Source organism: Pseudonaja textilis, chromosome 18, assembly GCF_049901715.1.
Source record: "Pseudonaja textilis isolate UNSWEBS1 chromosome 18, rPseTex1.2, whole genome shotgun sequence".
Taxonomy (NCBI): domain Eukaryota; kingdom Metazoa; phylum Chordata; class Lepidosauria; order Squamata; family Elapidae; genus Pseudonaja; species Pseudonaja textilis.
Window position 1 is genome coordinate 7,386,211 of NC_142007.1, and position 13,106 is coordinate 7,399,316.

The following is a 13,106-nucleotide window of genomic DNA, read 5'->3' on the forward strand; positions in this document are numbered from 1 at the left end:
TGAGACTTCGGGGAAAGCGCCCGGGGAGCCCTTCCCCGACCCGACCGCTCCCCAGGCGCCTCCGACCCCCCTCTTTCCTTGGGGGAGAAAAGGGTCTTGCGTGACCGGGGGTGGGGGAGGCTGTGGGGAGAAGCCCCCCCCCCTTCCCAATTGAGGGTCTGCCCCAGAGAGGAGGAAGGGGGTCAGACTATTTTCCAAGGCACCCGAAGGCCAGAGAAGGAATAATAACGGATGGAAACGGGTCAGGGAGAGATTCAACCTAGAAATAAGGAGGAATTTTCTGACAGTGAGAATCATCAACCCGTGGAACAGAAGTTGCCTTCAGAAGTTGTGGGAGCTTCATCCCTGGAGGCTTTCGAGAAGAAATTAGACTGCAAATCTGTCAGGAACGATGCAGGGTCTCCTGCTTGGGCAGCAGGGGGTTGGACTAGATGACCTACAAGGTCCCTTCCAACTCTGATGATGTTATCTGTAAGTTATGGGAGCTTCATCCCCGGAGGCTTTCAAGAAGAGACTGGACTGCCCACCCGTCAGAAATAGTGTAGGGTCTCCTCCCGCTCGGGCAGGGGGTTGGACTAGATGACCTACAAGGTCCCTTCCGACGCTGATTATCTGTTAATTGAACCGCCGTCCCAGGCCGCGGGGCTTCCCCGGTGGGGGAGGGCAACCTGTCACCAGGTGGGCTTTCATCCGCCAGGAAACACGCCCCCCCCCCCTCCATGCCAAAGCCCCGTGGACCCACAGGGCAGAGTTGGAGGACTCTGGGGCAGCCCCTCTCCCAGTTGCAGATCCCATCCTCCTCAGCCGACCTTTTGAGCTGCGGATGATGGGGACGCGCTCCTGGGGGGTGGGAGAGAGAGAGAACAGGCATCGCTGCGCCTCCGCCTCTTCCTGATTCCCACCCCCCCAACACCCGCGCATCCCGAGTTTTGAGGGGAAGGGGTCCCGCCACCTCCACTTTGCCCGAAAAAGCTGGGAGGTGGCGGGAGGAGGACGGGAGGGCGGCGGGGATAACGGGGGCGGGGAGAGACCCGCTGAGGTCGCCTAGACGAGCTCGCGATGGGGGCGGGAGGGCGGCGGGGATAACGGGGGCGGGGAGAGACCCCGTTGAGGTCGCCTAGACGAGCTCGCGATGGGGGGACGGGAGGGCGGAAACGGGGGAGGGGGGTAACGAGCCGCCATGGGGGGGGGCGGGGGGTAACGGGGGGAGAGACCCCGTTGAGGTCGCCTCGAGCTCCGATGGGGACGGAGGGCTCGCCGATGGGGGAGTCGCCATGGGGGAGGGAGGGCGGCGGGGGGATAACGGGGGGCGGGGAGAGACCCCGTTGAGGTCGCCTAGACGATGGGACAGCGGATCTGGGAGACGCCAACCTTGGCGAGGAAGGCGTGGGGGGGGGGGAGCCCTCCCCCATGGAGCTTCCTCTCTGCCACCTCCAGCTCATGAATAAAAAGAGGCTGCGGGGGGGGGCGGGAAAGGAGTGGGGGCTCGCAGAAAGGAGCGAGGAAGGCAAGACGCCTTCACGCCCAGCCTTGGCCGAAAGTTCCCCGTTTTCTTTTTTTTTTTTTTCCTCTCTTTCCCGACCACGCGCTTTTTTTCTTTCTTTCTTTTTTTTTTTGTCAGCCGCTCCCCCCCCCCACCCCCCACCCCCATCCCTCCAGCCTCCCGCCCCAAAGTAGCACAAAATCAAAGGGAGCCGAGCCGGGAGCCTTTTCGGGAGAGAGAGAGAGAGAGAGAGAGAGAGAGAGAGAGAGACCCGCGGCGGTGACTGTCTCTGCGCTCCCCCTACCCTCTCTCCCTCCCTCCCTCTCTCTTTCTCTCCCTCTCTTTCTCTCTCTCTCTCTCTTTCTGCCCGGGTGCCCCAGCTGCTTGAATTGTGGGGCGCTTCCAACCTCCCAGCACACACACACACACACACACAGACACACACAGACACACACACACACACCCCTTTAAGGCAAGCCCTGCCGCCCGTGCTGGCGCTGCCCCCGGGAAGGAGGGAAGAGGCTCTCGGGGAGGCTCGCCCTGCGCCCCTTCCCCGCCGCCCCGCCGCCCGCCTCGCCTCGCCTCCTCTTCGCCAGTGGGGCCGAGACTCCGGCGCTGCCTCCTTCTCTCCGCAGCTTCTCCGCCTCGCCCGGCAGCCTGGATTGGAGCATGGCCGCCCTGCCCGGGACCGTACCCAGGATGATGCGCCCGGCGCCCGGGCAGAATTATCCCCGCACCGGATTCCCTTTGGAAGGTACGTTGGAAACTCTGGGGGTCTTTTTTGGGGGAGGGGGAAGCTGGAGAAGAAGCCCGGGAAAACTCCGGCGCAAAGAGTCGCTCCCTTCCCAAGTTTGTGGCTCTGCCAACCGGCCTTTTTTTTCTCCACCGCCCCCCCGCTACTAAAAGGCCGCTTTCGCCCTCTCTCTCTCTCTCTCTCCCCTTCGGTGAGGGAGGGGCGCCGCTTCCTCTTCCAACCCACTTCCCGGGGAAGAAAACTTGGAAAGGGAAAGGGAAAAAAAGTTAGCGCGTCCGTCGGAATTCCCAGCGGGCTCCGAGGAAGCCGCGGAAAAGCCGGGGACGCGGCTTGCGGAGAGAGCCGGTGGGGGCTTCCTTTTTTTTTTTTCTGGCAGCCTGGCCGGGTTGTGTGTGTGTGTGTGTGATGGGGTTGTGGGGGGGAAGAGAGAGGGAGAACGGGGTCTTTCCAAGCGTGGGGTCTGGAGAAGGGAGGCAGCCTTGGGTTTTTGGACCCCTTTCCCAAAGCCCCATCCATATACAAGCGGAGGAGTCGTTTTGTCGATTCCCGGAGGGGACGCGCAAAAAAGATGTTGGCTGTTTGTAGAGGGGACTGGGGACGAAGAGTTTGGTGGCTGCTCATCTGCTCTTCACCCTAGTGTTTTATTCGTCCTTTTTTGCATTATTAGTTTGCCTCGCTGTTCGGATGGCTGAAGAACTGGGGGGGGAGAAAGCGGCGCGCGTGAGCTTTCCAAAAAAATACAAATAAAAATTACATCTATGTTCCTTTTCTCGCCCGGCTTTCCCTCTTCTCCCGCCGGCCCGAAAAGATGTGGAAAGGGGGGTATTAATGAATCGGGGAAAAGGGCTTTTTTTTTCTTTTTTTCCCCTTGCTTCTTCGTCGCCTTCTTCTTCCCCCTCCTCTCCCGCCCCTCCGACCGTTGCTTGGCCGCTCAGCCGCCGCCGCCGCCGCCGCGCTGCGGAATTAAACCAAACTCGGGGGCTCCCTTCCCGCATTTATTAAAGCAAATTGGGTGCCCCTCAAGCGTGCTCAAGTGGGAGCCGGGAAAAAGGAGGAGAGCCAACGCCGGCCGCGAAAACACACACACACACGCACACGCGGCCGGGATTGGCGTGAAGTGGCTCTTCTCTGTGGCGAATGGAAAGGAAACAGTCCGGGGGAAACAGAAAAGGCGGATCAAAGGATTACCAAAATATTTGTACATCGTGATGGGGAATAATGACCGCGCGTCGGGAACGGCGGCGGATGGTCCACTCGAGGCTTAGCCGTAGCTAATGAGGTATCACTCCGAGTGACTTCGAATTAGCGGCGCGTGATTCTTGATTCAACAAGCCAGGCGGAGGTCTGGAGACGAGGTTTGCGTGCAGGGAACCGCGTCCGAGGAGCAGAGAGAGAGAGAGAGAAACACGCATCTAAACGAACCGTCCATTTATTGATTTGATTGAGGATGAGGATGAGGGCGCAAGCCAGTTAGAATAGCTTGGTTGGATCTGGACCAGTTGGGAGGAGAAAAACGGGCGACGAATTTGCAACTAAAGCCCCGCGGCGCAGAAGCCGCCTTTTGATTAATCGGACTTTCTGGGTCTCAAAAGGGTAGGAAATGGACATTTCTCCCGGGTGAAAAACAAAAAAAAAAGCCAATAAATTTAACTCCGAAAGAAGCAACGCGTCCCTTTTGAAAACGCTCCGCGGCGGCTTTTTAACATTTATGTTCCTCGTGCGCTGATGGCGGTGGCCGTCCCGTTTTCAATTTTATTTTATTTATTTTTTTCAATTAAAGCGAGGCCCTTACGAAAGTCTTGTTTTTGAGGTTAGGGAAAACTTGTTTTAAACCGTAGCGGGGCTTTTGGCTCGACGGCCGACAAAGAAAAACGATGCGCTTTTTGCTAGTTTTCTCCCCGCGCGCTTAAAAGTAGGAAAAGCAAGCATTTTTTAAATGCTGCTGAGTGGCGAGAAGGTTTTTTCAAATATTTAGGGGCGAGGGGGAAATTGAGTCCGGAGATTGGGGGGGGAAGTCTTTTCACTTGGTGTTTTTTTAGGGATGTCCAACTTTCTCCCCCAAAAGCAAACCAGCTGTTAGTTAAAAAAAAACGGCAACCAGTTGTAAACGCTGGGCGCGCAGCTGCGGAAAAAAAAAAACCCAAGGAAAATCTTTAATAAACCTTTATGTTTAGGTTAAAAACGGGGCGGGAGATGACCGCACACTTTTGGAGACGCTCAGGGAAAGCAATAAAACCACCAGAGGCTTAACCACGTCTCTGAAATAAACCGCACTTGGTTGAATTCATGTCACACCCAGGACTGACACCAAAGTGACTCCAGGCTAGTGGAGGGACTACGGAGAAAGCAGATTTACACAGCCACATCCATTAAACCAGGTAGTGTTAAGTGCACACTTTGGTTTACTTAAAAGAGTGAGCATCTTGGACATAGCAGCATTTCCGCACCTTGGTACAAAGTGAGATGAGAACATGGTTTCGTGGTACAATCAACCAGATGTTTTGACTGGATTTTGCCCATCTATTCAACTAGCTTTTTCAGCCTGCGATCCCTTACAATTATAATAACAGTAGTAATAGGTCCTGTCGAGTCCTTCCCAATGACCTGGGATGATATTGTTATTGTTATTATCATGTCTTTTATTCATTAAACATGAAATTCAGTCAACTGAACATTTAAAAATGCATCACAAATATCACTGATTATTAATATTATTATTATCATTTTATCTCTTTTATTCATTAAACATGAAACTCAGTCAACTGCACATTTAAAAATGTATCATAAATATCATTCACTGGCTCTGATGGTTGATACAGTTATCCTGGTTATCAACCAAATATCTTCATCTCCTTTTTCCCCTTCCTCCTCCTCCTCCTCCTCATATTATTTTATCTCTTTTATTCATTAAACATGAAACTCAGTCAACTGAACATTTAAAAATGCATCACAAATATCATTGATTGGTGCTGATGCTTGATACAGGATGCCGCCAGCATCCTAGGTATCAACCAAGTATTATTACTACTAGTAGTATTATTATGGTTTTGATTACTACTACTACTGTTATTATCGTTCTAAGGCATAGCCTGCTGAAAAGCTACTGGTGGCAGAAAGTTTTCACAATTTCCCTTTTTTAGATGTTTTCGGGCGTTTTAATTTTTTTCCCCCTCCGAAGAGAGGGGTCATCCCTTCGTTTTCATGGCAGGTTGCAAAACAAACAGAACGGGGTCCCCCCCCCCGTTTGAAAGGGGGAAATCTATTTGCTATGTTTATGTTTCCACACCCCATTTATTGATCCCGTCCCTGGGTGGGTCCTGTGTTTGGGGCTTGCAAAATTTAGCAAACCGCAAATCAACCAAAAGGAGGAAAAAAACGGTGCGCTCCTCGGCTCCTCCAACTGGGGTGGGGGGGGTTTTGGGTCCCGTTGTGTAGATTCGGTGGCTGGGTGTCTCTCTTACACATTCTCTCCCTCGGCCGCCCCAGATTTACCCGCCTTGGTGGATTGGGCCCAGAGGGCTAGTTCTGCGTTGGTCATAAGGGGGGCGGGGGGTCCCTCAGACACTGCGGGGCTGACTTTAACAGGATGCCAATGGGGGAAGGATCGCGGGACTCAGCCTTCACACCCAAAGTGCCAACTCTTTAAAACACGATCTGGAAGGGGATGGCACAAGAGAGTTGAGGTGTTGTGGGGGGGTCGGAAGAGGAGACCCCTTGGGACTGAGGAGGGGAGGCATGCCCCCCCAAGCCATTAACCAGGGGGCTTTTAATGGCTGCAACTGCACAGCCCCCACCTCATCCCCCAATTGCCTCTAATCCCATCCCTGCACAAAATAGGGCAGGGTCGAGTTTTTTTCTCTTTTTTCTTCCATCTCCCCCAAAAGAGGGAAGGGCCTGCAGCCTCCTGCTATGACCAGCATGGATGGCTGGGGGTGGGGGTGGGGGCTTTGGTGTCTGGACTCCGTTCTTCCCTCTCCCCCACCCCCACAAAAATAACAATTCAAAGGATGTGCAGGGCAGGCAGAGACCAGGTGGATGGGAAACGCGGCTTGTTAGAAATGGTGTCTGTCGGGTAGTCAAACCTGCATTCTGGAAATTTCAGCTTTTCGCTCTCCCAAGGATCGGGGAGGACGCCGTTGCTTCGCCGGCCCGTTTTCTTTCTGGAGAATCCCCCCCCAGGAGGAACAGGGAAGGCGGGACAGGGGACGCGCACACACACACACACACAAATGTGTGTAACCCCAAAAGCAAACGTGGGATGCTCTGTAGGAAAGAGGAAGCAACGCTTCCACGGTTCTTCATCCACTTGGCAGCTGGATGATTGAGCTGCCATTGGGGACGTCCACCACCGCCCAGAGGTGTTGTGGTTTTCAGAAGGAGACTTTCCCCAATTTGGGGTGGGATAGGGGGGTCTCCGGGGTCTTGACTGGGCCCCCTCCCCAATTCTCAGGCCACAGGCCGAGCTCCAGAGCCATCTCCCAACCCATCCTTACGCCGGGGATTCCCACCCAGGATTCTCAACACGGTTGATGCTGTTGTAGTCTAAGGCCAAGAAGGGGCAGCCCTTGTTGACTGGGCAGGCGACGACGCCTTGACCTCTTTTCCCCCTTCTCCCCCCCGCCCCCCCTGCAGTCTCGACCCCGCTGGGCCAAGGGCGAGTCAACCAACTTGGAGGTGTCTTCATCAATGGGCGCCCCCTGCCGAACCACATCCGCCATAAGATTGTGGAGATGGCGCACCACGGCATCCGTCCCTGTGTCATTTCCCGCCAGCTGCGGGTCTCCCATGGCTGCGTCTCCAAGATCCTTTGCCGGTACCAAGAAACGGGATCCATCCGGCCGGGAGCCATCGGTGGCAGTAAGCCCAGGGTGAGTGAGGGAGGGAGTTAGCTGGAAGCCCACCAGGAAGCGAGGGAGGGGGGGCAGCGACCAGGTGAGGAGAGAGGCCTTCTGGGTTTGGGGCCACTTCCTTGCCTTGGATTGGCAGGGAGAGTTGAGGTGGGGGAGGGGAAGTCATGGACTTAGGGGCAGCCCTTGGAGTTAGATCTGCCCAGATCAGGGGGTCTCCAAACTTGGCAACTTTAAGACTTAACAGATAACAGATCATCAGAGTTGGAAGGGATCTTGTAGGTCATCTAGTCCAACCCTGTGCCCAAGCAGGAGACCCTACACTGTTTCTGACAGAGGGCAATCCAATCTCTTCTTGAAAGTCTCAAGGGATGAAGCTCCCACAAATTCCCAAGGCAACTTCTGTTCCGTCGGTTGATTGTTGTCACTGTCAGAAAATTTCACCTTATTTCCAAGTTGAATCTCTCCTTGGTTAATTTCCATCCATTATAATTCCTTCTGTAGCCTTCAGGTGCCTTGGAGAATAGCTTGACCCCTTCCTCTTCTCTGGGGCAGCCCCTCAAATATTGGAAGGCTGCTCTCCTGTCTCCCCTGGTCCTTCTCTTCCCTAGACTAGCCAAGCCCAGTTCCTGAAACCGTTCATGGTAGGTTTGGGTCTCCAGATATGCTGGCTGGAGAATTCTGGGAGTTGAAGTCCACAAGTCTTAAAGTTGCCAAGTTTGGAGACCTCTGGCTTAGATAACGGAACAGCTTCCTCCTTCATTGCTAGGTTTAGCTGTTTTCCTCAAATTCACTCTTGAATTTGACCTCCAAACAATATTCTCTTGAAGAGAGAAAACATCTTGGTCTTCTATCCTTTCTTAAGAAGTAGAAGGAAGTCCCAAAGGTGGTGGTGTTTTTTCCCCCAAGAAGCCATTTGACTTTCTGGTTTTCCTTTGAAGACGTTTCGCTTCTCATCCAAGAAGCTTCATCTGTTCTGAAAGAAGGGAAATTCTTCATTCAGAGCTGAAGAAGCTTCTTGGATGAGAAGTGAAACGTCTTCAAAGAAAGTCCAGTGGCCTCTTGAAAAAAATGTGCCTTTGGGACAACCCAAACGACTGAGACTCTGCATAGACAAGTAGAAGGAACGGCGACTGATCCAACCTTCTTGACAAGTTGGCCTTCTAGGTTGAGCCTGAAATGGGCATCCCCAGATCAAACCAGCTTGGCAGTCCATTGGTAGTCTGTAGAACTTGAATTTAAAAGTGCATTTTTGTTCTCTCTCTCCCGTCCTTCCTTCTCTACCTCCCTCCCTCCCTTCTTTTCCTTCCTTCCTTCCTTCCTTCCTTCCTTCCTTCCTTCCTAAACCCCTCTTAACCCCAAAAGCAGGTTGCAACTCCAGATGTGGAGAAAAAAATTGAAGAGTACAAGCGGGAGAATCCTGGCATGTTTAGCTGGGAGATCCGAGACCGGCTACTCAAAGATGGTCACTGTGATAGGACCACAGTCCCTTCAGGTGAGAAGGAAGCCAGAGTAGCAACCAACCTTCAACTTTAGCAAGGGATCTTGTAGCTAGACTCCACTCCCTTAAGCCAACTTCCTGACTTTAGGCCAAGTCTAAAAAAACAGCCACAAGAACTGGGTTTGCACATCTGGAATTTCACTTTGTGTACCACCAGCCCAAACCATAATTTTAGACTCAGAATGCTGGCTTAATTGAAAATGGAGCCAAATCCTAGCCACTTGGCCAGATATCTCTCTAGCTCCTACTTTTCAGAAACTTCCTTTAATCTTCACCAAAATTTTGGGCTGTAGCATTTCAGGCAGGGAGGAAGCATTTTTCTTTCACCATAGATTTTTCTGGTGAGGTTCACATCCCTGCACCAAACTAGGATCAGGTCTTGATAGATGGTGGCATAGGCAACATTCAGACGTGACTCTTTGAAGAATGTTGAATCTAGAAGCCATTTCAGCTTCTTCTTTACTGGAGAAGGCCAAAGTTGGTTATGGTTGACATTTTAAATGAAGATCATCGGCCTGAACTTTCAGTGCAGCATATCAACATGGCAAGATATATTTTTTTTCCCCTCCTCCCTGCTTACAAGTCAGAATTTTTTTATCATGGCCATTTGAAGAGGACGTTGCGGGAAACAAAAAATTTAACATTTTTAATTTGTTCTCCTCGTTACAAAAAAGGAAATGAAGAAAACGAAGGAGGCCATTTAAAGAAAGCAGGCATGATATTGACCTAACTAAGAAAGAGGCCCAGGAAATCTCTAGAACCCTGCAGAAATGGTCTGGCTGGATAACTGTCTTAAAATCCAGTCTTAGGTCTGATGCAAATAAACATCACCGTCATGTTTTTCAAGATATATTTCCTTGCAGGAAAGTCTGCTGAACGTGTTTCTTCGCCAACGTGAATATTCACACTTTTTTTTTTTTTTTACAATTAAAGATTGTAAAGATTTAAGATTGATAACTACCTTCCTTAAGAAATAGGGAGGAAACCTCCTTTGATTATATATATATGTGTGTATTTGTGCTGAAGCATTCTGCATCCGAGCAGAATTTTCTACCTTCTCGGGAAAAAAAGGCTGTGGACAGTTAACCATAACGTTTAAAAAAACAACAACAACCCAGTAATCTTAACTGACAACCAAAATATGAGCCCAACCATTTCAAAGCCACTTGTGGTCTCCCAGGCCACTGATGTATTTATTAGGAGGAGGTTTGTAAAGGCAGGAAAAGGTTTTTTTTTCTGAGATGCTCCGAGAGCTTTTACAAGAGTGGAGCTGATCTCCTTTTTCAATTTTCTCTCGGCCTTCTGGGTTTCGTTTTTTTGTTTCATGGTTCTGCTTTTTATCCTGAAAATAATCACTTGCAGGCAGGGGAATCAGGAGATCCCACAGCAAGCAGCCTGTTGGGAAAAGACTCACTTTGGGGAGGTTTGGCTGCCAAAGTCGGGTGTTATATGTGGGTCTGGGTGCATTCAACCCAGGCTCCTGTTGCTGCAGTCTATACCTTCCCTTTAGCGTGGCAGCTGGAATATTAATCATGCGAAATAAATAAATAAAAGCATTTCCTGAGCCTCTTGACTCGGGAACAGATAATATTGTAGTGTCCAAGAAAGCACCATGTTTACTCAGAAGGAATTAGCCTTCCAAATGGCAGGGGATTAAATAGCAATGTGTAAGGGCTGCTGTTTTATTAGACGGGCAGTGTTTTACAGAAGGGCGGATGTATTAATCCATCACAATTAAATGCGCTTAGACCTGGTGAGTTTCCGAGGGTTTGTTTACCTATCCAATTTTATTTCTGGCCCGTCCTTCAAGTTTTTTTTTTTTTTGTCTTTGGAGCACCTTTTGCACTTATGTTTGAAGGATCTGGAGTTGTGTGGCTGCGGTGTGGCTCTGAGTGGCTTACAATTTCATAATGCAGCTCAGTTTTTATATATATATATATATATATATATATATATATATATATATATATATATATATTATATTTTTAAGTTTTCGTGGGTACTTACATGTATGGCATTCAGCTTTGTTCGGGTATTTTCCCACGTCATTGTAGTTGTGCTTTTAAAGTTGTAGCAGCATTTCAGCAGAATCTCATCTGCCATCATACAGAAGCCTGATGATGGCAGATGAGATTCTGCTGAAACGTCGCTACAACTTTAAAAGCACAACTACAATGACGTGGGAAAATACCCAAACAAAGCTGAATGCCCCATATATATAAAAAAACTGAGCTGCATTATAAAACTGAGCTGCATCATGCATTATGAAATATATATATATTACAAAACAGAGAAGTCAAGATATGTTTCAATGGTCGCCAACCACCCTCCAGGGAAGGATCCGGAGTTGTGTAATTGCAGTGTGACTCTGAGTGGCTTACAATTTCATAATGCAACTCAGTTTGACTTCAACATGACCAGGAGTTCTCTGTAACTCTTCAGTGTGAATGGGTCTCCAAAGAGGCATGGATGATATTCGGTAAATTCTATTTGCTGGCATTGTTTCTTTGGGTGAACCTTAAAATGACAGCTTAGGGAGTCTGGTGGCCCACTCCATTGATGGAAGCCTCCAAACCAGGAGCCAAACACAGTGTTTTCTCCTAAACTAAGTTTGTGGGAATATCTCCTCAGCTTCCAGATTTCCATCCTTTTAGGAAATGATAGGGATGAATTAAACAAGGCATCCTGGGGGCTTTCTTTGCATGGCACTGTTTCCAATCGGCACGCTGGCTGAGAGTGATGGGCTTCTGAATAGACAAGGTGGCCTTTAGCCAAATGGATTGAGGTGCCCTCCTTCCACGGGGTCTTGGAAATGGCTTCTGGACAGATAACCAGGAGTAGAAAGGAACCAATCCATTTGGACTGGCCATTGATTGGATTTCTTGGTTGGTTCAGCTGTTCAGCCAGGCTTTGCTGCCCCACAAGCTGCCAGCCCAACAACCTCAAGATTAACACCAACCCTGTCAATGTTTCTGGTGTGATGTAAGGGTTGGTACAACCGGCAAACCAGCACCCAGAAGATGCTGGGACAACCTGAAAATCTAGATCAAGCCGGAATCTTGGGGTGTTTTTGCCTAACTTTTCTCGATTGAAGGCTGCTGTTTTTTTGGGAGGGGGGCTCTTCTGGGCCCCCCCACTTCCCTTCCAAAGCAGCTTATATGTTCTTCTTCTGTCTTTGACTGTCTGAGGTTTAGTGAGTTCGATTAGCCGTGTGCTCCGAATCAAGTTCGGGAAGAAAGAGGAAGAGGAGGATCACGAGAAGAAGGAGGAAGACTGCGAGAAGAAGGCCAAGCATAGTATCGATGGCATTTTGGGTGACAAAGGTAGGCGTTGCTTTAAAAAAGAGCATATATACTTTAAAACTTTAAAAATAAAAGAGGAGATATATATATATATATATATATATATATATATATATATATATATATATATATATATATATATATATATATATATATAATGAAATTCACATCACATTTCCTACTATTCATTTATTTTCCTCCCAATGCCCGGTAAAAAATCCCTAACTGTCAGTTTCTGGATACTTTCAAGATTTTCCTTGCAAAGAAACGTGCACTTTTGCAAATTTAAGGTTTTTTTTTTTCTGCCTGCTGATGTGGCTATGGATGCCTCAGGACAAATGGACAGCCGTTTGTCTGAACTGGTATATAAGGTCTCCTGTCTGAGCAGTGGGTTGGGCTAGAAGACCTCTAAAGTCCCTCCCAAACTCTGTTGTTTTGTAGTCTGTTCAGATTGCTATTCGTCTACGTTAAATTCTGCGTGTGGGACTCTCGAGTTACCTAGATGTCTACTTTACTGGGTTCCCTGAGATGCTAGTTTTCTGCGGTTGGGGAAGAGACAGTTTTCATACAAGAAACCCACGCTTGACGCCTTTCTAGGGATGTTGAAATTGTTGTGTTTTTTGTTGTAGAACCTAAACAAAAATAAGTATATTTGTTTTCAAGGGTTACTTCATCCTGGTGGCTAGTTCAACAGAATACTTGCTTTTAAATCAAACAAGAAGGGCCCCAAGCAACTTACAGTTTCACGAAAGAGAAATGTGTGTGGGGAAAAAAAATAATAAACAAGAATCAATCTGTTTATTTCAGTTATGCATAGGGGTGCGTTTGGTTTCAATTTGGATGTGCAGTTTGAAAAATGTCCTGTATTAGCCTTTTCGTTGGTCGCTTTAATCTATGGAGACATTCTCAGACAGGTGACATTTAAGCTAGAATCAGACCTTTGAGAAAGTAATAAAATCTTGGGTGTCTCCCTTCAGGAGTTAACCAAATATTAACAAAATTGGAACTATGCACAATCTTGGATAGTATTTATACAAGACTCCACCACCCCCCAATATTTTAAAGCTCAAAGAAATTGTTCTGTGTTCTGTACAGTGCTGGATTTGTATTCTGTACAGATGCAGATAAATAAACTCCACAAGACGTCCATAACAAAGTACATTTATTGGTTCCTCAGGTATCAGATTTTTTTTTTTAAAGTACAGTATATTTAAGACCG

General features: G+C 48.9%; 1 protein-coding gene across 4 annotated transcripts in view; it reads left to right on the forward strand.

The window, feature by feature from the left end:
• Positions 1–2,079: 2,079 nt before the first annotated feature.
• Positions 2,080–13,106, forward strand: part of PAX7 (paired box 7) — a 124,404-nt gene continuing 113,377 nt past the window's right edge. The window contains exons 1-4 of one of the 4 annotated variants that reach the window (XM_087915139.1): positions 2,080–2,237; positions 6,870–7,105; positions 8,450–8,579; positions 11,774–11,908. In XM_087915139.1, coding sequence (XP_087771265.1) covers positions 2,153–2,237; positions 6,870–7,105; positions 8,450–8,579; positions 11,774–11,908 — 586 coding nt within the window. In that variant the 5' untranslated portion in view covers positions 2,080–2,152. The remainder of the gene's footprint in view (positions 2,238–6,869; positions 7,106–8,449; positions 8,580–11,773; positions 11,909–13,106) is intronic. The other 3 variants (XM_087915141.1, XM_087915140.1, XM_087915142.1) reach the window with 3 other exon arrangements.